This window comes from Lontra canadensis, unplaced genomic scaffold, assembly GCF_010015895.1.
Source record: "Lontra canadensis isolate GAN:19392208 unplaced genomic scaffold, GSC_riverotter_1.0 scaffold174, whole genome shotgun sequence".
NCBI classification, from domain to species: Eukaryota; Metazoa; Chordata; class Mammalia; order Carnivora; family Mustelidae; genus Lontra; species Lontra canadensis.
The window spans coordinates 629,990-657,354 of record NW_022631168.1 but is presented as its reverse complement, the minus strand read 5'-3'; the positions used below and the strand labels follow the sequence as shown (position 1 = coordinate 657,354).

The following is a 27,365-nucleotide window of genomic DNA, read 5'->3' as shown; positions in this document are numbered from 1 at the left end:
CACTCAGCGGCCTGCGCGGCCACAGCGGTTCTCGGCAGGCGGAAGGAACAACCGCTCAGAGGCAAGCTTCACGGGAAAATAAATGCGGGCACAGCCGCTGGAAGGTGCACTCGAACGTCCTGGCTTTGAAGGTGAACACAAAGGGTTGGCATTCTACCCGTGTGTATTGGGCATGTGTCGCGTGCCAGGCCCGTCCTGGGAGCCGCTGTCCGGCAGGGAGCGAGGAGGACAGAGGCGCGGCCCCGCTAGAGCTGTGGGTGCACGTGCGTGCTCCCCGCCCGAGCCCGCGGTCTCCGTCAAGGCCGTCCCCGCGCGAAGCCGCTGGGGGCCAGGCTGGGACTGGCCATGGCTCTGGCTCCCGTGGAGGCCCATCTTGAGAGGAGAGCCTTCCCGAAGGGGAGCCCTCTGGGGCCAGGACGGAGGGGGCGGGTGGTGAGGGAAGGAGACCCGTTGCCATGCAAGCGCTCGTCCGACTGGACAAAAAGAAGACGAAGGCCCTGTGGCTGCTCGCTGGGGTCTTTCCCGGGGCTCCTCAGGGGAGGAGGGAGTCGTGGGAGCAGTGGGCTGGGGGAAGAATGGACCGGAGACGTTCGGGGAAACGGCCAGGTAACAGGGCTGTGGGAATGGAGGAGCGCCCCCCGCGCGAGGAAGGCGGCGGCGGCCGAGCGCTGCGGGTGGGCAAGACGGCGTCAGGCAGGCTAGGAGCGCACGCGGCGCCCGAGAGGCGGGAGCCCGCCGTCCTCACGGGCGGGGAGGGCCCAGGGAGCCGGAAGCACGGCGCGAGAGGGAGGAAGCGGACAAGCCGAAGGCCTGTCTTTAAGAGACGTAAACCCGCTTTATGCGCTCGTGGGAAGAGGGCGCCAGAGAAGGAAAAGTTGCAAACACCGCAAAGCGCCAACACTTGCTGGAGCAGGGGCCTGGGGTGGAAAAGATGCGATGCAGGGGGGCGGAGGCGGCGGCCAACAGCGCTCTGGGCCGGGGCAGCCCGCCGTACCAGCTTCCAGATGGTTCTCATGGGCCAGCCGACAGGGACAGGACGCGGCCGTGACCCACGTCTGACCCTGCCCTGCCCGGGATCTCTGACGATGTCCGCTGCCTCCCGAAAGAAGCCCAAGAGTTCATAAGGAGGCCGCCCAGGGCGCCCGCCAGGCCCGGCCCTTGCCATGCCCTTTGCCCCGGTGCTCGGAACCGCGCTCCTCCACCCCTCAGAGCCCCGCTCAGGCGGCCCCGCCTCCGAGAAGCCCGCCTCGCCGCCCAACCGGACCGAGGGGCGCGGCGCCCCCGTGCGGCCGAGGGTCGCGGGGGGGGGGAAACGGCGGCAGCCGCGGGCAAGATGGCGGCGGCCCCGGGCCCCGCCCCTTCCGCCTCGCGGGACGCTGCACGAGGCCGGCTTAAAGGGGAAGTGAGTCAGTGTCCGCGGACCCGGCCGGCCAAGGCCCGCGCCCGCCGCGGCCTCCAGAGGCCCCGAGAGGCCCCGAGAGGCCCTGGCCCGGCGGCGGCGGCGGCCATGGCCGGTGGGCCGGGGCCGGGGGACCCCGCGGCCCCTGGCGCCCAGCACTTCTTGTACGAGGTGCCGCCCTGGGTCATGTGCCGCTTCTACAAAGTGATGGACGCCCTGGAGCCCGCCGACTGGTGCCAGTTCGGTGGGTGGCGGCGGGCGGGCGGACGCTGAGGCGGGGGAGGGGCGCCGCGGGTCCCGGGCGCCCAGACCTGACGCCTCCCGGCCCGCAGCCGCCCTGATCGTGCGCGACCAGACGGAGCTGCGGCTGTGCGAGCGCTCCGGACAGCGCACGGCCAGCGTCCTGTGGCCCTGGATCAACCGCAACGCCCGCGTGGCCGACCTCGTGAGCATCCTCACGCACCTGCAGTTGCTCCGCGCTCGGGACATCATCACGGCCTGTGAGCGCGCGGCCCCGGGGAACCCCGGGACCCCGATCTGGGGCCCCTCCCCCCCCCCCCCCCCCCCCCCCCCCCCCGCCTGGCCCTAACCGCCCTTCTCTTCCCCTGTGTCCCAGGGCACCCTCCTGCCCCTCTCCTGCCCCCCAGCACCAGCACCCCGAGGCCCAGCAGCCCCCATGCGCCCTGTGAGGCCGAGGTCCCCCGCCCCCGGACGTTGCCGACGTCAGCCTCCACAGTCCCCTCCCCAGGTAAGAGGGCCCGGGTGTCGGGCTTGATGGACCTTTGGAAAGGGCCACCTTGACCATGCTCTGTGCCTGCCTCTCACTGGTAACTTTATGAAGCTTTTCCAGGCTCCCAGACCCATTCTGGGGCTGAGCTCGGTCCTGTCCCAAGCCCTGCCTCCCGCCAGCAACCACCACCACCACCATACCCAGCCCCTTCCTCCACCAAGGTAGGTGGGTCCTGCCCCTAGGGAAAGATTCAAGACAAGGAGCAAAACAGTATAGCCTGTGGTACACCGGGGCACCCCAGCCAGCCCAACAGGGCCAGCCAGGAGGCAGCTGGGCTGAGGGGCGCTTGTGACTTTAAGGCCACAGGGCAAACAGAGGACCTCACCTGATCCAGGATCTCTGCCCACAGACTAACCCGGAGAGCCCAGTGTCCCCCCTGCAGGGAGCCCAGGCCTCTCCGTTTTGCTGGCCCCTCAATGAGATCTCCCAGGGCACCCACAACTTCTCAGAGGAGCTGAAGATCGGAGAGGGCGGCTTCGGGTGTGTGTACCGGGCGGTGATGAGGAACACGCTGTACGCCGTGAAGAGGCTAAAGGAGGTGGGTGTGCCTTCCTCGAGAGGGCCCTGGCCGGTCGTCAACAGACCCCCGCTTTCCGGTTCTTCTCCCCTGCTTCCCCATGTACCTCCTTCGCCCTCTGACTGCCCAGTTCAAGGTCCCCAGCCCCTTGGTGGTTCTGGGCCCAGGACAGGTGGCAGTGAGAGTGGCCATCAGGCCTTGGCTCCAGGAGCTTCATGCTGCCTCTCCGCCCTTGTTTCCCTTGGGGGCTGCAGGGGGCAGACCTGGAGTGGATCACAGTGAAGCAGAGCTTCCTGACGGAAGTGGAGCAGCTGTCCCGGTGAGTCTGGGGCATCCCTCCTGGCTAGGGGCAGAGGGAGAACCAGGTCAGGGCCCCAGAGCCCGCCAGGCCCGGCCCACCCCCACAACCAGCTGGAAAAGCATGGTGGAGGCTGGGGGCCAGAGTGCTCAGGTCCTGCTTTTCCAAGCAGGTTCCGTCACCCCAACATCGTGGACTTTGCTGGTTACTGTGCTCAGAGCGGCTTCTACTGCCTCGTCTATGGCTTCTTGCCCAATGGCTCCCTGGAAGACCGCCTCCACTTTCAGGTAGCCGTCCGCAGCCGGGCCCCCTTCCCGGGGCCCACAGCACTCTCAGCGCCTAACTGAAGCGGGGTGCGTGGCCTGGGCTCTCGGGCCCTGTGAGCTGATCCTGCCAGTGGGCAGGGGCCAGGCCCAGGCTTGGACCCGAGGTGGGCCGCCCGTTTGCCTGGCACCCTTCCCGTGCTCTCCCCTGGGCCATTCCGCGGGCCTGGGAGCCTGGGTCATGCTGCCTCTGACAAGGGGGTTATGGACTCGGGGCCCCGATTCTTGCCCCTTCCTTTTACGAGCAGAGTAGCTGGGGGGTCTTGTCAGTGTGGCCCTCGAGACGGGGGGGCAGTGGTCAGTGAGCCGCGCCGTCTGGACCTGCAGCTGACCTTCCTCTGGCCACGTGCCCGCAAGCCACAAGGGCCGGCAGCGGCACGTAGGGCACTTTGGCTCTTGGGGCAAGCGTGCTGTGTGGGGCGGGGCCGGGGAGAATGCCTCCGACACCATCCCGGTCGCCCCAGGGAGAAGGAGGAGCGCCCCGAGTCCTAGTGCCTCCGGGAAGCACGGTGCTCGTGCTTACAGAGCAGCGCAGTAGCTCGGGGCCCACCTCCTGGGGAAGCGGCTCATGCAGACTTTACTCCTCATTTCCCAGAAGAGGAAACTGAGACCCAGAGAATGAAGCGGCTTGTGTAGAACCCACAGTGACAGGTGGAAGGAGAGTCGGGGTCAAGGAACCATGGCCTCCCAGCCTCACCTGTGCCCTTTGCTTCCTCTGCCACTCTAGACCCAGGCCTGCCCCCCACTCTCCTGGCCTCAGCGACTGGACATCCTTCTGGGCACAGCACGCGCCATTCAGTTCTTACATCAGGACAGCCCCAGTCTCATCCATGGGGACATCAAGAGGTGAGGAGGGGACAAAGCCAGACCCTCGGGGCCTCTGAGCACCGTGGGGATGGAGGCTGTGGCAAGGGAATGATGTTCCCAAACCTTCTGCCAGCAGGCAGCAGAGGCCCTTGCCCTCCGAGTCCCAAGGAGCCCTGCTCTGGGTGTCTCCCATAAGAGCAGGTCCGCCCTCTCCCGCTTGAGGCTGAGGTGAGGGACTGGGTGGAACCCTGAGGCCTGGGACATCGGAGAGTTGGGGGCCCTGGGTCACCGAGTACCTGCAGTGGGACAGGTGTGGAAGCAGAGGTCAAGGATGGGTGTCCCACCCCCCGGCGAGCAGGGACTGAACCGTGTGAGGGAGCCCCCCGGTAGCTGGGCCACCCCGAGTCCGGTGCTGTCGGGGCCCAGCAAGCATGGGCTGCGGAGCTGGCCGGGGCCAACCTGACCCTGCTCCTTCCCTCCCCAAGTTCCAACGTCCTCCTGGATGAGAGACTGATGCCCAAACTGGGAGACTTCGGCCTGGCCCGCCTCAGCCGTTTTGCAGGGGCCAGTCCCGGCCAGAGCAGCACAGTGGCCCGGACGCAGACCGTGCGTGGCACCCTGGCTTACCTGCCTGAGGACTATGTCAAGACGGGGAGGCTGGCCGTGGACACAGATACCTTCAGCTTTGGCGTGGTGAGCGCCTGGCCCCTTTCCTCGGCCACGCAAAGACAGGAGGGCCTGGATCATTCCATAGCAGACCAGAGGCCAACCTGGCAGGAAGCTGACAGGAGCCTTGGCTCCGGGGCCCCTCTGTCCCTGACATGGCCCTCCCGCCCTGTGGGGCACTGCCTGCATCTCGTTTCCTGTTTGCAGTTTTGCAATCCTTTTCCTCACGTGGGCCCTCCAAACCGCTGTCCTCATCTGCCCGCCCGAGGGCTGTGCCCGTCAGCCTCGGTGGCCTCTTCGGGCCTGGCCGCCCCATCCAGCCCACAAGCCCCGCCGCACGGGGCCCTCCCTCCCTGCTGCGGCCCCGGAAGCCACTGCCACACTCTCTGTCTTGCCCTCCCCAGGTAGTGCTGGAGACCCTGGCTGGCCAGAGGGCCGTGAGGACGCATGGTGCCCGGACCAAGTACCTGGTGAGCGTCCTGAGGTGGGGCAGGGACTGGAGAGGGAGGCAGGCAGGGAGAGGGGGTGGAAAGGGGGAGAGAGGCAGGGAAGTGGAAGGGAGAGGGAGGCAGGCAGGGAGAGGGGGTGGGAGTGGGGAGAGAGGCAGGGAGGCAGAGGGGAGAGCAAAGCAGGCAGGCAGGGTGAGGGGGTGGGAGGAGGGAGAGAAGCAGGGAGGGAGGCAGAGGGGAGAGGGAGGCTGGCAGGCAGGCAGGCAGGGAGAGGGGGTGGGAGGGGGGAGAGAGGCAGGGAGGGAGGCAGGGAAGCGCTACTCCTGATAACCAACAGGTGCAGCCCTGGAGGGTGGAATGATCTGGAATCAGTGCCCCACAGAAGCCAGCCTCGGCTACTGCTGACTCATCTGTGAAAGTAGGCAGGGCTCCAAGCAGCTTCCCTTGACCTTGCTGAGGAAAAACCTGTCTGTCTGCTGCAGACACTGGGGCCTTTCCAGACCCCACCTGGAATGGGAGCGGGGAAGGGGGCATCCCAGCAGGGCTGTCCCGGGGCTCCAGGGTCAGAAGCTGCAGTGGCAAACAGAACACAGGGCCCTGGGAGAGGATGCGGGGGGAAATGGGGCTGCCCCCACCCCGTCGCTTCTGTCTGCCTCTCTGTGGGCCAAGGTGGCGCGGGTCCTAGTCCCAGCCTGACGGTGCTCCTCGCTGGGCCCGCTCGGCCACGTGCAAACAGACCTTGGGCGCGTGCCGGGAGCGCGGCGGGCAGCGCGGGCTCCTTACAGTCCACGCCTGCGCCCGCCTGCTGCTCCCCTCCCCGGCTCGGGGCTGTGTGTGTCCGGGATCGTGTCTCGGGGGGTCTGGGCTAGAATCGGGGAGCCAGCTGGCGGCTGTCCTTCCTTCACTTTCTGCGTCCGTCTGCACATCCCATGTGTAGAGCTGAGCCAGCTCTCCACATTGTAGCTGCCCCAGGGCGGCGTGCCGGCTCCCTCGGGGGTCCTTCTTTGGGCCTCTTTGCACCTTTCCCATTTGTTCTCCATGCCGTGGCCAAAGCAATGTCTCAAAAATAAAACGAGATCGTGGCAGCCCGTCTGCTTTCCCACTGTGCTTGGGGTGAAGGCCCAGTCCCTTAATGTGGCCACTGCTCCCCAGGTCCTGCCATCACCAGCCTTCTCTCTGTCCCCCAAACTCAGCCAGCTCCCCACTGCCTGCCCCAGGGCCTTGGTTTCAGTCTTTCCTTCTGCCTGAAAGGCCACCCCCTGACCCAGGTGCTTCCTCCTGGTCCTTCCCATCTCAAAAGCCAACATGGCCTCCAGTCCTGTTTGCGCCCTTGGGTACCTCTCTGCGGGGTGCTCCTTTTCCTCTTTGGCTCTGACCTCTGGCTGGTTTATGCCTTCAGATCCCAGCTCCCAAGTAACCACTTGCTCAGGCCCCAGTCAGAAGCCCCGTGGCCCATCTGTTGGGCTTTCCTGTTGCCTTAGAGGCTCGTTGGTGTCTCTGCCGCACCGGGAAGTCAGCTCTCCAAAGGTGGGCCCGGGGCGCTCTGCTGCTGGCTCCCAGGGGCCTGAGGCAAAGCTGGGCACACAGTGGGTGTTTCATCAATCTCAGCAAAGACCACAGGAGTCAGCGATGAGAGCCTGGGGAAGGGGGCTGGAGGCATGCCCGCCCGGGGGTGGCTGAGCTCATAGGATCTGTCCCACAGAAGGACCTCGTTGAAGAAGAGGCTGAGGAGGCCGGGGTGACTCTGAAAAGCACCCGGACCACACTGCAAGCGGGTCTGGCCACAGATGCCTGGGCTGCCCCCATTGCCGCCCAGATCTGTAAGAAGCACCTGGACCCCAGGCCTGGCCCATGCCCGCCCGAGCTGGGGCTGGCCCTGGGCCAGCTGGCTTGCTGCTGCCTGCACCGCCGGGCCAAGAGGAGACCCCCCATGACCCAGGTAGCCCTGGGAGGAGGTGGGGTAGGGATGGAAAGCCACTGAGACTGGCTGCCCGTGGCAGGGGGTGGCTGTCAGAAACCCCATGTTCCGGGTGCTGCCCATGGCACCTGCCACACCGCTTCCTGGGGACAGAGTCTCCAGACGTTCTTAGCTTGCTCTTCAGTTCTGCTTGGGGTGGCTGGAGGCCCCCGCCAGACCCCACCTGGGAGATGGAGAGGAGCAGAGGGCTTTTACGGGGGCCCCCTTCGGGGCACTCCGCTGCCACTGCACCTGCGTTTTCTCTGGCCCCTGCCCAAGCGCCGCTTCTTCCCTCTGACACTGGGGCAACTGGGAGGCTCCGTTTGAGGGCAGTAGGGCCGTGAGATTTGCTTTCCAGAAGACGGACAAAAGCCACCCTCAGTCCTTCGCTTTAGTGGCCAGTGACTTCTTGGCAGTCTTTGTGACGTGGATAAAAAGCCCTGAGGCCCCCGGGTGGCCCAGAGCCGCCCTGTGGTAGGACGGCAGCACGCTGGGGCAGGGCCCTGTCCTGCCCTGAGAGTCCCCTCTCCCCCCACAGGTGTATGAGAGTCTAGAGAAGCTGCAGGCGGCCGTGGCAGGACCCGTCCCGGAGCCCAATTCTGCTGGCCTCGGCCCCTCTTCCCCGCAGGAGAACTCCTACATTTCCCAGCCCAGCAGTGCCCCGTGTGGTGCCAGCCCCCCGGAGCCCCAGGCGCTCCCCTCGGGAGCACCAGCCCGGGCCCCAGAGTGGCTCCAGAAGGGCCCCAACCAGCCCGTGGAGAGTGACGAGAGTGTGTCTGGCCTGTCTGCCGCCTTGCATTCCTGGCGCCTGAGCCGGAGCTGCCCCCCAGACCCGGCCTGGCCAGGCAGCACGGGGCAAGGGGCCACGGCGTGGGCCCCGGCACCCCTGGGGAAGGCCGGCTGGACTCAAGGGGGCACCACCCAGGAGTCGAGCTGGGGGAGTGGCCCGGGGCCGCAGCTGACAGCTATGGAAGGTAGCTGGGGACAGGTGCCGGGAAGAGGGATCAGGGGCCTCTCTTGGTGACAGTCCCCACACCCCACCCCCAGTCTGTCCTCAGCAAGCTCCAGGCCTTGACCTCCAGGTGGGTGACAAGAGGCCAGGAGCTCACTTCCTGAAAGCCGGGAACAAGGAAGGCTTTGTTCAGGGCCGGGTTCCTGGCCTAGCCGGGAGCCAGGGCAACAGTGTGGCCCCTTCCAGGCCTTTCCTGCAGACATGGCACAGAGGACTTCCGTCCCAAAGGGGCTGGGAGCTGAGCTGGGGGCTGGGAAGACCTGTGAGGCCAGCAGCGGCACTGAGGAGCTCCCAGGGCCCGTGGCACCCCCCCCCCCCAGCTGAGACGGTGCTCTCTCCGCCCCAGGATCGATCCTGAGCAGCTCCGTGGTCTCTCAGCCACCACAGATCATCATCAACCCGGCTCGACAGAAGATGGTGCGGAAGCTGGCCTTGTACGAGGACGGGGTCCTGGACAGCCTGCAGCTGCTGTCATCCGGCTCCCTCCCAGGTACCCTGGGACTGGTCCCTGCTGCCCCTCGCGTGCTTGCAGCTGGGTGGCCTGCCTCCAGGGCCTCCTGACAGGCGAGCAGCGCAGTGTCTGTTCCCTGAGGGTGTGGGACAGCTCCAGGGCAGCGAGGCGGGGCCTCCTCACGAAGGCTAGAAGCCCGGCCTGCCACCGCCCCCTCCCCCAACTCAGGGAACTTGTGTTCTGGACAAGGCCTTGTGGGAGCTCCCTCACCTCCTCCCGACAGCAACACCTTCCTTTAGACTAGGGGTGCCATCCCCCCCTCCAGTTGCTTCCAGAACATGTGAAGGTACTTTCCCTTCCAGGTGCCCTTTGAAGAAGTGCTCAGGAACAGGAACCCCTGACTGCACAGACTGCTCCGGGCTGAGAGTGAGGCCCGGCCCGGCCCTGGGCCCCGCCTCCTGGCAGCTGGGGCATCGCCCTTGTGTGCTCACTGGGCCCTTGTGTACTAACCGGCGGCCCTTCCTTCCGCAGGCTCAGGTGTGGGACCCCAAGACAGGCTGGGGCCCGAGGAGAGTGATGAGTTTCAGAGTTGATCTGTTCACCCGGCGGATAACCCAAACCTGGAAGTCGAAGTTCTCATAGTCGGAAGTTCTCGTGCTCTCGAGTCCTCAGCAGCCCGCGGGTGGGGCGCGGTGGGGGCCTCCTCGGGCGGAGAGCTGCTCCAGGGCGGGGTGCCCGGGCGGGCTCTGAGCCACCCCGGCCCGCTGCTAGAAGCCGTTCGTAGGGCCGGGGCCTCTCAGAGGACTGCCTTCAGGCGTTCGGGGGCCAGGAAAGCCGTTCTCACAGGAGGGGTGCAGGGGGGCACGAGAGGAATGCCTGTGCCCGGGCTGCTGGCTGCTCAGGCCCAGGAGGAGCAGGGAGGGGGGGCGCCGGTTCGGTAGTGTGGAGCAGGGAGCTGGCTCCCCTGGGATCTGGCCGGGGCGGCCCTTTGCCCTTCTCTCTGGACTTGGCCTCTCCGTAGAACAGAGCCTATGGGTCTCGGGGCCCTCCCCGCCGTTCGTAACTTGGAAAAGTAAGCCGTGCACGTTCTGGGGTTCCCCTCTCATCAGGCCCGTGTCTGCGAGCTGCCCCGGGGACCCTGCGGCAAAGCCTAATGTGATGGCCTGCTGGCCAGGCCCCCGCCCTTCCCCCCGGGGGACACCCAAGCCAGCCCAGGCTCCAGAGCCCGCTGGCTGGGTCTCACTCAGGGCTAGGCCCCAACCTCGAGTTTCCCCGACAGCAGGAGGCCCCAGGAATGTGGGGAGTTGGAAGTGAGGCAGACAGGGAGGAAGAAGATGGGACTCCCGTTCCGAAGAGCGAGTCCGGTCTCCTGGCATTGGTCGTCTCGAAAGCAGCCCGAGCTTGCGGCTGCGGTCACCAGTCACACTACATGCCCCGCAGAGCCGGGCGCCGCCCAAGTGCGAGCTGGCCGGGAGGAATAAAAGCTCACGTGTCCATCTCTGGCTGTCCTCGTGGAGTTTGTCGCCCTGAGAGGCTCGAGTCTTTCCGATGCTTTTCACCTCGGGGATCCTAGCTTGCCCAGCCCAGCGTCAGACCCGCCACCCTGCCCCGCCCCCAACAAGTCCTCCGGGGCCCTTGTTCCCGCTTCCGACAGCTTTTGTGGGGTTTGGTGCTATTGTAGATGGTACCTTAATTTCATTTTCTTTCCTTTGGGTTGGGGGGGGCAGAAGGAGAGGAAGAGAGAAAATCCCAAGCAGGCTCCATGCCCGGCGCGTGGGCCCATCTCAAGGCTCCGTCTGCCAACCTTGAGATCACGAGCTGAGCCCAAACCAGGAGTCCAGCAGGCAAGCCACTGAAACCCTTCATTTCGTCTTCTCGCTGACCACGGGACGGAGAGGGAGCCTGATGTAAGGCTCGATCCCCGCAACTGAGTTGTGTTCCACATTACTTAGGTTTGCTTAAATTCAGTTAGTAGCTCCAGCAGGTTTTTGTTTCATCCTCTGGTACCAAAATCAAGGAATGGACGAAACTCTAGGCATTTTGGGGGTAAACATCTTGGAATAGTCTCCATATGCAGCCATTTCTTCCAGAAATAAAGGTACTTCTCGCCTCTTCTCCAATCTGTATGCCTTTCCCTTCTTTTTCTTGCCAACTGCACTGGTTAGGGCCTCGAACCCATGTTATGTGGAGGTGGTGAAGACGGACGTCATTGCCTTGTTCTCAGACCTGGGTGCGAAATGGCTGTCATTCTGTCTTTAGCCACTGCCAGTATCTCTTGGGAATTTTTGCCTGTGTGTTCCTGAGGGACATTGACCTGCAGTTTTTTGGTAACATGTCTCTGGTTTTGGTACCGGGGCCCGCATAAAACCAGCTGGAAAGCCTTCCCTTCTCCTGTGTCCTTAAAGGGCTCGGGAGTGCTTGGTGTCCCTCAGTGTTCACCAGTGAAGCTATCTCCACCCAGAGCTTCCCCTGTGGGAAGCTCACAAGTTCAGTTCCTTAAGGGATGCCTGGCTGGCTCTGTTGGTCATGTGTGCGCCTCATGTCGGGGCTAGAGATTACATAAAAATAAAATCTTAAGATTAAATTCCCTCAGATGACTGGACCATTCGCATTTTGTTTCTGCCTGTGTCTGTTTCAGTAATTGTGTCTCTCAAGGAATTTGCCTGTTGTATCTAAGTTGACATACAGTTGATAATACCCCTTTACCCACCCTTTACAGGATCTGCACTGATGGCCCCTCTCATTCCTTGCATTGGTGTTTTGTGTCTTTTCTTTGTTTCTTGATCAGCATAGATAGAAGCTTATTGATTTTGTTTGGTCATTCTAAAGAAGCAAGTTTTGGTCTCAATTTTTCTCCTTCTTTTCTCCATTTTCTATTGATGATTTCCACTCTTTTATAATTTCCTTTCTTGTACTTATTTTATTTTATTTTTTTAAAGATTTTATTTATTTATTTGTCAGAGAGAGAGGGAGAGAGACCGAGCACAGGCAGACAGAATGGCAGGCAGAGGCAGAGGGAGAAGCAGGCTCCCCGCCAAGCAAGGAGCCCGATGTGGGACTCGATCCCAGGACGCCGGGATCATGACCTGAGGCGAAGGCAGCTGCCCAACCAACTGAGCCACCCAGGCGTCCCTCTTGTACTTATTTTAGAGTAATAAAACTTATTTGGGGCTTAATTTACTCATCCTTTCCAGTTTCTTAAAGTGTAACCTTAAATCGTTTCTTTTAAACCTTTTTCTCAGGGCATCTGGATGGCTTGGTCAGTGAAGCATCACTTAAAATAAAAAAGTAAATCTTTTTCTAGCATAAGCGTTTAAAGCTATAAATTCCCTTTGAGAACATTCTGTGCATTTCGATATGTTCTGTTATTATCATTGAGTTCATAGTGTTCTCCAATTTCCCTTGTGATTACTTCTTTAACCAATGACTTCCTTGGAAGGAGATTTTTTTTTTAAGATTTCATTTATTTATTTGACAGAGAGAGAGAGAGAGATCACAAGTAGGCAGAGAGTCAGGCAGAGAGAGGGGGGAAGCAGGCTCCCTGCTGAGCAGAGAGCCCGATGCAGGGCCCGATCCCAGGACTCCGAGATCATGACCTGAGCTGAAGGCAGAGGCTCAACCCACTGGGCCACCCAGGCGCCCCTTGGATGTAGATTTAATTTCCAATTATTTGGGGATTTTGCCTATCACTTTTTAGGTGCTTTTAATTACATTGTAGCACAGAGAATTTACTCTGTCTGATTTCATGTCTTAAAATTATTGAGACTTGGTTTATGGCTTAGCACATGGTTTTGGTCGGTGAATGCTCCATGTTTATTTGAAGAGCGCGTACATTCTAGAGTTGGGTGGTGTGTTCTAGAAATGTAGATTAGCTCGAGGTGGTTGCTAGAGGTATCCAAGTCTTCAGTATCCTAACTCATTTTCTCTCCCAGTTTGCTCTGGCCAACTGAGAGAACAGTAGCGACGTCTCTAAATGTAACTGTAGATTTGTCCTTCTCCTTTGGGTTCTGTCAGATTTTGCTACATCTAATTCGAAGTTCCGTTGGCTGCATTCACATTTAGGAGTGTTATGTGCTCTTTCCATTTGAACGATTTTATTTATTTGAGAGAGAGGGAGCGAGAGCACAAGTGGGGGGAGAGGCGGAGGGACAAGCAGGCTTCCCACTGCCTGGGGAAGCCCGATACAGGGCTCCATCCCTGGACGCTGAGATCATGACCTGAGCTGAAGTCAGACGTTTAACTGACTGAGCCACCCAGGCATCCTGCACTGTTACTTGTTCTTGATAAACTGACCCTTTTATCAATTATTTTTTAAAATATTTTATTTATTTATTTGACAGAGATCACAAGTAGGCAGAGAGGCAGGCAGAGAGAGAGGAGGAAGCAGGCTCCCTGCTGAGCAGAGAGCCAGATGTGGGACTTGATCCCAGAACCCTGAGATCATGATCTGAGGCGGAGGCAGAGGCTTTAACCCACTGAGCCACCCAGGCACCCCAAACTGACCCTTTTATTATTAGGAAATACCCCCCCCCCTTCATCTCTGGTAATGTTCCTTCTTTTGCTACCTGCTTTGTTGGGTGTAGTCACTCCCACTTCCTTATGCTTAATTGATATCTGGATACTTTTTTTCGGTTCTGTTCTTTGAAGTTGCCTGGGTCTTTATTTAAAGTGCACCTGTAGGGGCGCCTGGGTGGCTCAGTGGGTTAAGCCTCTGCCTTCTGCTCAGGTCATGATCCCAGGGTCCTGGGATCGAGCCCCGCATCGGGCTCTCTGCTCAGCAGCGAGCCTGCTTCCCTTCCTCTCTCTCTCTCTCTGCCTGCCTCTCTGCCTACTTCTGATCTCTGTCTATCAAATAAATAAATAAAATCTTTAAAAAAAAAAAATAAATAAAGTGCACCTGTAGACAGCACGTGGTTTGTTCTTTCTTTTTTAACCTTTCTGATAATCTCTGCCTTTTAATTGGCCTGTTTAATCCTTTTACATTTAATGGTTGGCTTTAAGTCTACCCTCTTGCTATTTGTTTTTGTCCCATCTGTTCTTTGTTCCTTTTCTCCTCCATTCCTGACTTCTTCTGGATTAATCAGATGTTTCTGATCTTTTTTTTTTTTCTCTCCACTATTGGCTTGTTAGGGCTAATAACGGAGGCCACAGGTTCAACTCAGGAGACCCCTTCCTGCACCATGATCTGAAAGAGCTTTAAGGCAGAAGTCCAGGCTGCTCACTGGGGTCACTGCATTTGGTTTCCTTCTGATCACAGTCTGGCACTGCCTGTTGTTTTCAATATTTTGCCTGCATTCTAGTTGTTTACAACCAGAAGGCTATTCTAGTATTTGTCATCTGCCATGGCCAGAGTCACAAGTTTCTCCTTCTTCTGAGGAGTTCTTCACTCCTAATGTCACCCCGTCTTTCTCCTGCATCATCACATCTGTCTCAGTAGCATCCATTCTCGACCCAACACCACTCTCGAATCACAACTCCAATTCTTTGTTCCTCTTTAAACAGTTTATTTTATTTCATTTTCTTTTTTTAAGGAGTGAGCAGGGGAAGGGGCAGAGGGAGAGAATCTCAAGGAGGCTCCACAGCCAGCATGCTGCCCAACACAGGGCTCAATCTCATAACCCTGAGATCGTGACCTAAATGGAAATCAAGAGTCAGATGCTGGAGGCACCTGGGTGGCTCAGTCAGTTAAGTGTGTCTGTCTTTGGCTCAGGTTGTGATCTCGGGGTCCTGGTGTCAAGCCCTGTGTCGGGCTCTGCACTCAGTGGGGAGTCTGCTTGTCCTTCTGCCCTCCCCACCCCATGTTCTCTCTCTCTCTCTCATTCTCTCTCAAATAAATAAGATATTTTTAAAAAGTTGAATGCTTAACTTACTGAGCCACCCACGTGCCCCTGTTCCTCTTGGTAGCCAAACTTCTCAAAATAGTTTTCTATTTAATGGAAACAACTTGACCAAAAATCTGTCACAGAATTTTGAGACCCATTAAAACAAAAGTTTAATGAGAAAAAAAAAATAGTTGTCTATTTCCTTACATCTCCCCATGGCCTCTTCAACTCCCTTTTTTTAAAAGATTGATTGAGAGAGAGCACAAATGAACGGGAAGAGTTAGGGAGAGGGAGAAGCAGGCTCCCCAACGAGCAGAGAGCCTGATGCGGGACTCCTCCCCAGGCCCCCAGGATCATGACCTGTGTTTGTTATATGCTGTTAGGGTACGGAGTCAACCACCCCTCAATTAGTCAGAGAACACTCTCGATAATGCAAGTCACACAGCGAGGTGTATTTCCAGCTAGCTGGGGTCCAAGTATCTGCCCGGCGCAGTGGGTTTCAACAAGGACCCTGAGCACTCAAAGCCAAGGGTTTATATAAAATTTTCAAGGCACTTCTTCATGGCTACATACATCTCTTGCACCCCACTTTGACAGTTTAACTTTGTTTAACCTTTTTGCCACCCCGGTGTCACCCTGGCGGTTAAGTGAGATTTAGGTTCAGAAGAACTTTCACCTTAACTACATTTCCTTCTCCTTCAACCTCCCACAGTTTTGTGGTGGGGAGGACGACCTTTGGCCTGGAGGAACTGAGCCATTTGTCTCTGGAAATTGGGCCATTGAAGAATGGCCTTTTTGTTGTAAACCACCAGGACGTTTGCAAACCAAGGGAGACTCCTGTCTTGCAGGATTGTGATCTCTGCAAGTTAAGTATTTGTTTTTCTTTAACATTTGGTCCCTGTGGCACCACCATCTAACCGCCCTGGTGGTATATGATTAAGTTGTTTTTTCAGGTTTTAGCTACTTTCTGTTGTCTCAATTCACGTATGCCGTGTGGGCCGGTTAGGGCCGCTCAGTGAAATGGCATCCCGGCCTTCAGGATGGCCGTTCTTATGCTAACCCACTCTTACAGTGCCAGGTGCCGGCTTTTGCTTTGCCAAGATGGCTGTACTCCTGTCAGGGCCAGACTCGAGGTGGGTACAGCCTTGTTTTCCTTGGCCTCCACACCTGGAGCTGGTCTCCGGGACTTGTTTTTAAGTCCCCTGGGGGAAGGGGAGCAGGGACAGTAAAATAGACCCTTACACCCTGAGCTGAAGGCAGATGCTTCACCCACTGAGCACCACCAGGCACCCGTCTTGGACCCCTTCTTTTTTTAAAATTTTTAATTTTTATTAACATATTATTAGCCCCAGGGGTGCAGGTCTGTGAACCGTCAGGTTTACACATGTCACAGCACTCACCATAGCACATGCCCTCCCCAATGTCCATCACCCGCCACCCTCTCCCTACACTCCTCCCCACCGGCAACCCTCACTTTATTTTGTGAGATTAAGAGTCTCTTGTGGTTTGTCTCCCTCTTGATCCCATCTTGTTTCATTTTTTTCTTCCCTAACCCCTAAACCCCCGACGTTGCCTCTCAAATTCCTCACGTCAGGGAGATCATATGATAATTGTCTTTCTCTGATTGACTTATTTCGCTCAGCATAATGCCCTCTAGTTCTATCCACGTCATTGCAAATGGCAAGAGTTCATTTCTTTTGATGGCTGCATAGTATTCCATTGTATATATATACCACATCTTTATCCATTCATCTGTTGATGGACATCTAGGCTCTTCCCAGAGTTTGGCTATTGTGGACATCGCTGCTATAAACATTGGGGTGCACATGCCCCTTCAGATCACTACATTTGTATCTTTGGGGTAAATACCCAGTAATGCGATTGCTGGGTCATAGGGTAGCTCTATTTTCAACTGTCTGAGGAACCTCCATGCTGTTTTCCAGAGTGGCTGCACCAGCTTGCATTCCCGCCAAGAGTGGAGGAGGGTTCCCCTTTCTCCGCATCCTCGCCAGCATCTGTCATTTCCTGACTTGTTAATTTTAGCCATTCTGACTTGTGTGATGTGGTATCTCACTGTGGTTTTGATCTGTATTTCCCTGATGCCAAGTGATGTGGAGCACTCTTCCATGTGTCTGTTGGCCATCTGGATGTCTTCTTTGCAGAAATGTCTGTTCATGTCCTTTGCCCATTTCTTGATTAGAATATATGTTTTTGGGTGTTGAGTTGGATAAGTCTTTATAGATTTTGGATACTAGTCCTTTATCTGATATGTCGCTTGCAAATATCTTCTCCCATTCTGTCACTTGTCTTTTGGGTTTGTTGACTGTTTCCTTTGCTGTGCAAAAGCTTTTGATCTTGATGAAATCCCAATAGTTCATTTTTGTCCTTGCTTCCCTTGCCTTTGGCGATGTTTGTAGGAAGAAGCTGCTGTGGCTGAAGTCGAAGAGGTTGCTGCCTGTGCTGTCCTCAAGGATTTTGATGGATTCCTGTCTCACATTGAGGTCTTTCATCCATTTTGAGTCTATTTTTGTGTGTGGTGTAAGAAAAGTGTCCAGTTTCATTTTTCTGCATGTGGCTGTCCAGTTTTCCCAACACCATTTGTTGAAGAGACTGTCTTTTTCCATTGGACATTCTTTCCTGCTTTGTCGAAGATTAGTTGACCATAGAGTTGAGGGTCCATTTCTGGGCTCTCTATTCTGTTCCATTGATCTATGTGTCTGTTTCTGTGCCAGTACCATACTGTTATGGTGATCACGGCTTTGTAATAGAGCTTGAAGTCTGGAATTGTGATGCCACCAACTTTGGCTTTCTTTTTCAATGTTCCTCTGGCTATTTGAGGTCTTTTCTGGTTCCATATAAGTTTTAGGATTATTTGTTCCATTTCTTTGAAAAAAATGGATGGTACTGTGATAGGGATTGCATTAAACATGTAGATTACTCTAGGTAGCATAGACATTTTCACAATATTTGTTCTTCTAATCCATGACCATGGAACGTTTTTCCATTTCTTTGTGTCCTCCTGCATTTCTTTCATGAGTACTTTATAGTTTTTTGAATACTGAACCCCTTCTGATCTGCCCCCACCCTGCCACTCTGCACCCAAGTGCTGTGTCAAGGACACTAATGATTGTGGTGCCAAACCCAGTGGCTCCTTTCTCACTTTATCCTACGGACCCTTCTGACCACCCTCCTCTTGCGATCTCTGAAACACTGCCCTCTCTGTCTCCTTTGCACAACCTCAAAAACGTGGGAGCACCCCGGGCCCCTTTTGCAGCCTCCACTCACCCCTGTGCTGACCTCACTCATCCTCAGGGCTCGAAACACTATCTGTGTATCGGTCATTCCCAAATGACATCCCTAGCAGTGTGTCCTCCCCTGAGCTTTTTACCCATACTCCAGCTGTCCCTGGACATGTCCTCGTCTGTGTCTCACGGACCACACAAGCCTCAGTGAGAACATGGAACCTGGGCTGCCCGGTCACCAGAAGCCTCCGGGGTCAATGTGTAGCAGTACCACCGCCCAACTTCCACCCGGCTGTCGGAGCCAGACCCTCAGAGGCTGGGCATTTTTTTTTTAAGATTTTATTTATCTATTTGACACAGAGAGAGAGGGAACATAAGCAGGGGGAGTGGAAGAGGGAGAAGCAGGCGCCTCGCTGAGCGGGCAGCCCGATGCGGGGCTCGATCCCAGGACCCTGGGATCATGACCTGAGCTGAAGGCAAACGCCTAACGACTGAGCCACCCAGGTGCCCCGAGGCTGGGCATTTTTAATAGACTTCATTAAGGAGGGACAACCGGCAAGCGGAAAAGTACACCACCTGCGCGTGTGCGGCTCGGTGACTTTTCATGTATGTATCCAGCCACGTGGCAGGCACGGCTTAGACCGTGATCTGTCTGCCCTGAACCACCCCAAAATTTCGGGGCTGAGACCGTGACCTCCCTTTTGCCCCAGAACCTGCAGTCTGGGCAGGCCTCAGATGGGTCGCCTCATCTGCTCTACTGCGCGTCGGCGGGAGCGGTGTGAGGGCTGCGAGTCGGCACCATCCGGAGGGCCCTGCGCCCCGCTGTCAGCCGCGGGCCCTGCTGGGGCGAAGACACCCGAACGTAACCATGTGGCTTCTTCCCAGCGAGGGAGCTGGCTGCTGAGGCGGAGCATCTTTTTTTTTTTTTTATTAACACATAATGTATTATCAGCCCCAGGGGTGCAGGTGTGTGAATCCTCGGGCTTACACAGTTCACAGCGCTGACCGTAGCGCCCGCCCTCCCTGCTGCCCATCCCCCAGCCACCCCGTCCCTCCCTCCCACCCCCCAGCAACCCGCAGCTTGTTGCTGAGATTAAGAATCTATTACGGAGAAGGGAGGTGGGGGAAATCAGAAGGGGAGACAACCATGACAGACTGTGGACTCTGAGGAACCTGGTGGTGGTATTCGGGAGGGCACGGACGACATGGAGTGCTGGGTGTGGTGCATAAATGATGAAATCTGGAAAACTGAAAAGAAATTTAAAAAATAAATTAAAAAAATTTTTTAAAGAGTCTCTTATGGTTTGTCTCCCTCCCCGGTCCCATCTGGTTTCTTTTTTTCCCTCCCTGCCCCCCATGGCCCCGGCCCTGCCCCTCACATTCCTCATATCAGGGGGAATCATATGATAATTGTCTTTCTCTGCCTGACTTATTTAAGGCGGAGTGTCTTGAGAGAGCCCCGGGGCAGGCAGTGTCGCCTTCGCCGGCCTGGTCTCTGGGCACTGTCATCGGGAGAAGCCAGTGGCTAAGGCCGGTCTGTACTCCCGGGGGACAGGAATTACAGCCCAACTTTGGCTGACAGGAGTGCCAAAGAGCTCACGGGCATGTTTAAAAGCAGTACAAAGACACTTTCGTCGTTCTAGAAAGATCCCTCACGCGGAAGAGCCCCACACACATGCTGGAGTTGCCGGCTCCTCGGCGCGGCCTGCAGCGGGGCCTCATTGCTTTGCGTTCCCATAGACTGTCCCCCTGTGTGACTAGAGACCACCCGCGGCCTCCTGGCCTCCTGGCTAGCCGGGGGCTGTCCCGCCTGGGCTGGCGTCCATGCAGGCCCGTCGAGCCCGGTGCCTGCATTTCCCCATCTTCACTGCGCTCGAGCGCTGTGTCCCCGGCTCGGGGGTGCATCCCCGCAGGGACAAGCGGTGCCGAACCTCAGTGGGCAGGCAGGACAGACGTCTTGGACGCCACGAGTCCTCTTCACTCTCCTGATGAAGCCTTTTGGTGAGTGGTTCGTAGCTTCAGGGAAGTCCAGTTTATCTCTGCGGCCGGTGATAGCGCAGGGCTTTCCTGATCGGCTTTGCTCTTGCACACACACAGCTGGTGGGACTGTAAGATGGTTCTGTCGCTTTGGAAAACGGTCTGACAGGGCCTTACAATGTCATCGCGCACCTGTACGACGCGGTGTGACTGTTCCGCTTGCAGGATTTCCGCAGGGGAACTGCATTCATGCGTCCACACACAGACTGGGACACAGATGCTCACGACGCCCCTACCCACGACAGCTGGCCGGTGGCAACAACCCAGATGGACATCAGGCGACCGCACAAGCAAAGTGCGTGCTCATACAACGGAAGACGGCTGTGCAAGAAGCCGGGAAGCGACTCAGTGGCCGGACGAGCGCGGGCACACAGCGCCAGCTCCGGGTTCTGGGCGGTGCAGACTCCCCTCTGGGCGCGGAGAGCTGCTCGGGCAGCGCCCGCGCGAGGGGCTGCCAGGGCCACAAGGAAACTTTGGGGATGATGGTTTCACAGATAAAACCTTCACCGTGCAGTTCCTTTTGTATCAATTCTAGTTCAGTAAAGTTGTTTTTAAAAAATATAATGTCTCGAAGCACCTGGTGGCTCGCTCAGCTAAGTGTCGCCTTTGGCTCAGATTGGCCCCGTTTCAGGCTCGCTGCGCAGCAGGGAGTCTGCTTCTCCGTCCACCTAGTCCCCTGCTGGTGCTGTCTCTCTCTGTCTCTCAAGTAAATAAATTTTTAAAAAACATAATGTCTCTTTTAAGCAGCATCTTCCTGGAGTTTTTCCCCCACTTTTTTTTTAAATTTTATTTATTTATTTGACAGACAGAGATCACAAGCAGGCAGAGCAGCAGGCTGAGAGAGACGGAGAAGCAGGCTCCCCGCTGAGCAGAGAGCCCGATGCAGGCCTCAATCCCAGGACCCTGAGATCAGAGCCTGAGCCGAAGGCAGAGGCTTAACCCACTGAGCCACCCAGGCACCCCTTTTCCCTGCTTTTATCCAGCCTGGCAATCGTTGTTTATCCATTAACATTTTAATGTATTTACCAATATGTGTGTGCGCGCGCGCGCGTGCGTGTGTGTGTGTGTGTGTGTGTGTGTGGTGCCGAATTTAAATGACAATACGTATCACCTGGACTATTTGTATACCGTTCTGTGCATTACATCTTCACTGTGGTGTAGCAATCCCCACTCTCCACAGGCTGGGGCTTTTCGATCCTACCAGCATGAGCTCTGTGCCCTTGAACCAGTAATGCCCCCCCAGCACACACGCGCACACGCATGCGCACACACAGTTCTGCTTTCAGGCAGTTGCTCCATCTCGTTCCCTCCTTTCTCCTTTTTCTTTGTTATTTTTTTAAGATTTTATTTATTTGACAGAGACAGAGGGCACAAGCAAGAGGAGCGGCAGAGGGAGAGGGAGAAGCAGGCTTCGTGCTGAGCAAGGAGTCCGATGCGGGGCTCGATTCCAAGACCCCGGGATCATGACCTGAGCCCAAGGCAGATGCCTCACCCAGGTGCCCCCCCCTTTCTCGTTTTTTCATCTTTACCCTCATGCATCTCTGCATTTATCCCCTCTTGCCTTTGACACTGTTCTTTTCATATATTTTAAATCCCCCAAAGGCATTGCTGCTGTTATTTTCACGTGCACTCACTCACATGTTCCCTTCCTAGTGCAGATTGGTTCTTCCATCCTGGATCCCTCTGTTCCTCCCTCCCTTGCTTCCTCTCTCCCTCCCGTTCTTTCTCAAGTTACTTCATTTCTTGACAGAAAATTGGGTCAAGAAAAGGAGAGGGTACCCACACTATAGGAGACGTCAATAAATATTCTGATTTTGACTACTCCTATAAACATTACCAAACACCCTCCGTGGGTCCCACAACATAGACTTGGGTCTATTTCAAAGTAACATTGTACATAACAAATATGCTATAGAGGAAATGTGCATTTCCTTCATGTGTTTATTAAGAGGGCTGGGGCAAACACACCAGGACCCTGTACAACTTTCTTTATTTTATTTATTTATTTATTTATTTGACAGAGAGAGATGACAAGTAGGCAGAGAGGCAGGCAGAGAGAGAGAGGAGGAAGCAGCCTCCCCGCTGAGCAGAGAGCCCGATTCGGGTCTCGATCCCAGGACCCCGAGACGAAGACCGGAGCTGAAGGCAGAGGCCCAACCCACTGAGCCACCCAGGCACCCCCAGACAACTTTCTTAAGATAGAATTCATCCCGCCCAGCTGTGGACAAGAGTTCCAATTTCTCCACGTTCTTCTCAACACTTGGTACTATCCATCCATCTGATGGCAGCCATTCTCGTCGGTGAGAAGTACTATGTTACCGCACTTTCAATGTCCACAGCCTTAATGACCAATAATGTTGAGCTTCTTTTCATGTGTAGGATCATTTCCCTCAGCTTAAAGAACTACCTCTATATTTCTTACAGTACGGGCAGGCTAGCTTCGAGTGGCCCCAACCTTGGCCGGAAATATATTGATTTTGCCGCCGCCTTCTTCTTCTTCTCCTTCTCCTCCTTCTTTTTCTTTTTTTTGCCTTCACTTTTAAAGGTTACTCTTCTGGGTATAGACCTGCACGTTGGCCATCTTTCTCTTTCAACGTCCACAGGCACTGTCCTATCAGCTTTTGGTCTTTCCGTTGGATAGCCAGCGGTCGGTCACAGTGCCTTTACGGGCCACTTTGAATAGTACTCTGTCTGGGATTTTCAGCAGGTTAACTGTGCTGTGCCGGGTTCTGATTTTCTTTGTATCTCCGTTGTTTAATGTTCGTAATTTTGTAACCTCCTTCAGTCTGGGGTTTTGGAAAATTCCAAGCCATTATCTCTTCAAGTATTGCTTCAACTTGAAGAACGAGAACCAGCACATCTTGTCTTCTCCCATTTGCCTTGTACCGTCTCCCCTGCCCGCCCTGGGCCCAGGCAGGCCACCACCATCCCCGCCAAACTTCTGAGCCCACCCGCCCCTGCCGCCCGCGCTGGCCTCCCGCCCTGCCCTTCCGGGGGCTCAGCCCAGCCCAGCTTCTCGGCCCTCAGTTCTGTCAGTGTGAGCACAGCGCGGTGGCTTCACAAATAAAGAAATAAATAAATAATAGCAAGATGTTAAACTCTGCCATGCTTTACCGTCCGTCACGACAGACCCGTGCACAGGCAACGAGTGGGGTCCGGCCCAGCCCGCACCCTCAGCCCTTCTCTCGGTCGGTTTCCGACCCATACCCAGTTCCACCACTAGTGGCTGGGGGGTTGTTCTGGTTTGGTTTTCGTTTTTTCCTGAAGATCCCCAAGAGCCAACTCCTGGTCTATGAGCCGCAAGTTGCTGTGGCAACCCCAAGGAAGCTTCAGGCAGCCCGCGAGAGGCTCTGGCCCTAGGGCCCGGGGTCCGGGCTTTGGGCTAAGTAGCGGCCGAGGAGAGGCGGGCGGAGAGCCCGGGTCTCACGAGCCCCGGGCAGAGAGGGGCGACTTCGGCCTCCTTCCTTCCACGTCCCCTCACCAGATTGCAAATGTCACACCAAAGCATTCCCCTGCTGTTATTTTGCTAGTAGAGAATGGAAGTCAGCGGGCGGAGCAGTGAATGGAGACCTCCCTCTTGGGTCGTGTTTTCTGCTGAGTCACTGCCTTAGCGGCTACCAGCGATCACCGACTCCCCCACTTCCAGCTCGTTTCTACGGCAACCAGCGAGCGGGCCGGGAGTCCAGCCAACCTGGGATCAGAGGGAGTCCCTCTCCCGGCCGCCACGGGGCCTTTCCCCCTCCCTAGCCAGAACACTTTTTAGAGTCTTTTTTTTTGGAACAAAGTTTGCCTTTTAAAAATACGTGCTCATTACAAAGACATCCAAACCGCACAGAACAAGAAGAACCGTTTCTCGCTTTCCCGGCCTGGGCTCTGCCCGGCCAAGAGCGGCCCCACGACGCTCCGCCGCCGCCTCCCAGGACTCACGCTGCACGCGCCGACCGCCCCCCCCCCCGCGCTCCGTGCAGATGAGCCTTGTTCTCGCTCTTCGGCAAAACTGCCCCGTCCACACAGTACGAAGACGCTCTACGTAGCTTCAGCGGGTACTCTGGGGGCGGCAGCTGCATCGTTCCCGGCTTTTCTGTCTGTGCCTCTACCACCATAAACAATCTGGAATCCCTGCACGTTTATTTTTGCGGACTTGGGCAAGGGTATCTTTAGCTGAGACTTCTAGAAGCCGGATTACTAGGTCGTTTTGCTGCGTTTGGGCAAAAGTTTCACCTTTGTAAATCTAATCAGTGAAAAAGCAGAGTTTGCTTTTTATTTGCATTTCTTTCAGTAGGAGTGAGGTTAGACACTGCTTTATTGTCTTTACTGGACTTTGAAATTCCTTCCTTTAAAAAAACGAAAAAAAAAAAAGGAAAAAGACTTATTTAATTATTTGAGAAAGACCTTACCAGAGAGAGCGCTTGTGAGCAGGGTGGGGAAAGGCAGAAGAAGCATCTCCAGCAGCTTCCATGCTGAGCTCAGAGCCCAACGCGGGGCTCCATCTCATGACCCTGAGATCATGACCTAAGCCTAAACCAAGAGTCAGACACTCAACTGACTGAGCTCCCCAGGTGCCCCAAAGTTCCCTTCCATGTCCAATCTAGTCATATCTGTGGTCAGATTTCCACAACTTTTTCTTATTGGTACTTAAGGAAGAAAGAGCGTTCCTTCCGTACTCCCGATCGTAACCTTGATCTGCGCACACATGTGTTGTGAGTATGCTACCCTGGTTTGTGACGTGTCTTTGACTTGGTTCGTGGTAGTTTCCATGCAAAAATTTACTAATCTTTGACTTCAAGGCTTCTGGCTATCCCCAGTTCAAGATCATTTTGAAAGGTCACTTGTGGGGGTGTCTGGGTGGCTCAGTGGGTTAAGCCTGTGCCTTCAGCTCAGGTCATGATCTCGGGGTTCTGGGATCGAGCCCCGCCTTGGGCTCTCTGCTCAGCAGGGAGCCTGCTTCCCCCTCCCTCTCTGCCTGACTCTCTGCCTACTTGTGATCTCTCTCTGTCAAGCAAATAAATACAATCTTAAAAAAAAAAGAAAGGTCAGTTGTGTTTTCTTTGTTAAGAGTTTATCTTTTAACATTTAAATGTTTGATGCAAAAGACCAACGTTGATCTGATACACAGAGAACTGTGCCCGGCAAACAGAGGATACACACTTTCCAAGCACATACAAAACATTCAGAAAAATACCATGCTGTGGGTCACAGAGAAATTGTTCACCAATTCCAAGAAATGGAAATCAGACAGATTACTGAGTGCGGTGCTAAGAAATTAGGATGAACCAGGAAAAGACAGCACTTCCTCCTGGTACACTCCAACTGGAAATTTTGATAAATATACTATTTACTCTTTTTTTAAGATTTTATTTATTTACTTGACAGAGAGAGATCACAAGTAGGCAGAGAGGCAGGCAGAGAGCGAGAGAGGAGGAAGCAGGCTCCCCGCTGAGCAGAGAACCGTACGTGGGGCTTGATCCCAGGATCCTGGGATCATAACCTGAGTTCCTGAGCAGAAGGCAGAGGCCTAACCCGCTGAACCACCTGGGCACCCATATACTATTTACTTTTTCTCTAAGGAGGCTCCACATCCAACATGGGGCTCAAACTCAGAACCTCAAGATGAAAAGCTGCATGGTCCCTATGACATTCTTTGAAAAAGAGAACGCTCCGAAACCGTCTCAAAAAGAAGCAGAAAAACGGAACAGGACAATAATCGTATCTGGGGTGGAGCTGCCCAGCACAGACCCAGTGTCTAAAGGGCCAGAGGCCCAGCCATGTGACAGGCACAATCCACAGTCGTGTTCAATAAACCGATGTTGGCTTCCATGAAGGTGGTCACGCAAGGTGGGAGCCCAGGAAGCCTCGGATGTGAGAAGACACGAACTCTTCCCACACTCGGAGGTCCTGTCAAGCTGAGGCACATGGGGACTTGGGGGGGGGCAGATGTGGCCCTGCCAGTGTGGCAGCTGGCTTTGGACACTCTTCTGCATCTTTGAGCTAATTAACTTGGGAACCCAACACGACCTGCTTTAAGGACGCGCACCGTCTCTTTCCACCAGAGCCACTAGCCCCGTCAGAGGTAATGAGGCGGTCCCCAGCCCATCGTCGGATTGTAGCTCTCGGTTCCGGGCCCCCTGAAGTGACCACCGGGAAAACCTGTTGATCAAGCAAAGCCGAGTTGACTGGACTCCGTGCAACGAGGAAGAGCACCGCCTCGGCGGAGGAAACCGGGAGGAGCTCACAGAGCCTGGGAGTCCGGGCGGCGGCGTCATCCCGTCGGACGGGCGGCCGCGGCCCGGGGCCGTGACTCAGGAAGAGCCGAGACGAGGCTCGCCGAAGTGCCGGGTCCCAGCCCTGCCGTCCGGGAACAGGCACGTTCCGGCGCGAGGTGCCCGTTTACTCGGCTCTGACCCAGGCTGACGACGGTGCGGGAAGGGATTCCTGTCTCCGAGCTGCTCCTCCTGGCGACAGGAAGTCACGCGGCGCTAGGAAGGGACGTCGGTTTCAGTCGCACACGACAGACCCCTGCGCCCGCGGTGGCGGCCGCTCCCCTGCGAGTCGGGCCAAACCAAGCTTCTTGGGAGCGTGAGGCCCAGGGCGCGCTGGTTTTAGCGGATTCGGCGGGACATTCGGTGACAGCGACTGGGGCGAGCACGGCTGTGGAAGGCTGGGGGGCGACGCTTGCAGGCACGGGCCTCGGAGGGGCCCTCGAAGGCCCCACGGCGCCCGCTAGTGTCCTCTGGCGGGAGCTGTTACCCCGACGAAGGCTACTCGAATAATTTAATGTTTGGATAAATGGATTTTGGGGAAGTTCCTGAAATACACAATCAAGTGATTTGCAACTTCCTCTTCTTAGACAAGAACCGCCCGGGGTGGGGGTGAGGGGCGTGTGAGTCCCCGGAGGCCGGAGGCCGGGTGACCGTCCACGGTTTCAGGTCCCGGCTGAGTAGCTCCCATCCTGAGGTCAAAAGCTGCCATGCTCGCGGGAACCACCTCTCCTTGGAGCTTGCTGAGGGGCGTAAGGGAGTGGCAGTGGCCCTCCCAGCAGCCCTGCTGTGTCACGCGAGCGCCCTGGCAACAGGGAGCGCCAGTTGGCGTGACATTTCAGGGGAGCGGATGGGGGGCTGGTCCTCTGCATGACTCAGTGGCGGGGCTCCCAGCGCGGCGTACCCGGACCCATCGGCGGCCGCCGTTGGGCCACACCAGGAGATCGTGGCCTTCAAATGGCCTGTGTCGCAGGCTCCGGCAGCAAGGATTGCCCACGGGAGGGCCGTCGGCCCCCGGAGCCGTGGCGCGGGTAAGGCCGAGGTGCGCAGAAGTGCGCGTGCGGGGGTGCTGTGAACTGGGTGCAAGGCGCCTGCTTGAAGATGAACGGCCTGGATGTCACGAAGCAGAAGGAGAAGGACCACGGGAATCCTAAGAAGCGACAGGCTTGGCCCCTGGTATGGAGAGGGGGATTCAGAGTCACGGAAGAGGGGCGGTCGCGCGTGCGGGCAAACCAGCGCGTGTGTCCTCTCCCACAGGCCCGCGTGGTTCCAAGCCGGGGCGAAGGCGTGAGCCCGGGGCGAAGTCGGACAAGCCTGAAGAGCCCGTGGGGCCCAGTC

The 27,365-nt window shown here is 56.6% G+C and overlaps 1 protein-coding gene across 4 annotated transcripts; it reads left to right on the top strand.

Moving 5' to 3' along the window:
- The first annotated feature begins 1,412 nt into the window (after positions 1-1,412).
- IRAK1 (interleukin 1 receptor associated kinase 1) lies at positions 1,413-9,418 on the top strand. 4 transcript variants are annotated; one of them, XM_032846325.1, is made up of 14 exons: positions 1,414-1,643; positions 1,732-1,899; positions 2,016-2,147; positions 2,241-2,350; positions 2,539-2,727; positions 2,961-3,025; positions 3,177-3,291; positions 4,055-4,173; positions 4,620-4,827; positions 5,205-5,270; positions 6,952-7,188; positions 7,745-8,180; positions 8,565-8,708; positions 9,201-9,418. In XM_032846325.1, the coding sequence occupies exons 1-14, from the start codon at positions 1,508-1,510 to the stop codon at positions 9,260-9,262; spliced, it is 2,187 nt and encodes a 728-aa protein (XP_032702216.1). In that variant the 5' UTR covers positions 1,414-1,507; the 3' UTR covers positions 9,263-9,418. The 4 variants fall into 4 exon arrangements, with proteins under 4 accessions (XP_032702213.1, XP_032702216.1, XP_032702212.1 ...); XM_032846322.1 differs by lacking the exons at positions 8,565-8,708; positions 9,201-9,418 and having other exon boundaries at positions 1,413-1,643; positions 2,250-2,350; positions 2,524-2,727; positions 7,745-8,459; XM_032846321.1 differs by lacking the exons at positions 8,565-8,708; positions 9,201-9,418 and having other exon boundaries at positions 2,524-2,727; positions 7,745-8,459.
- The last annotated feature ends 17,947 nt before the right edge of the window (positions 9,419-27,365 follow it).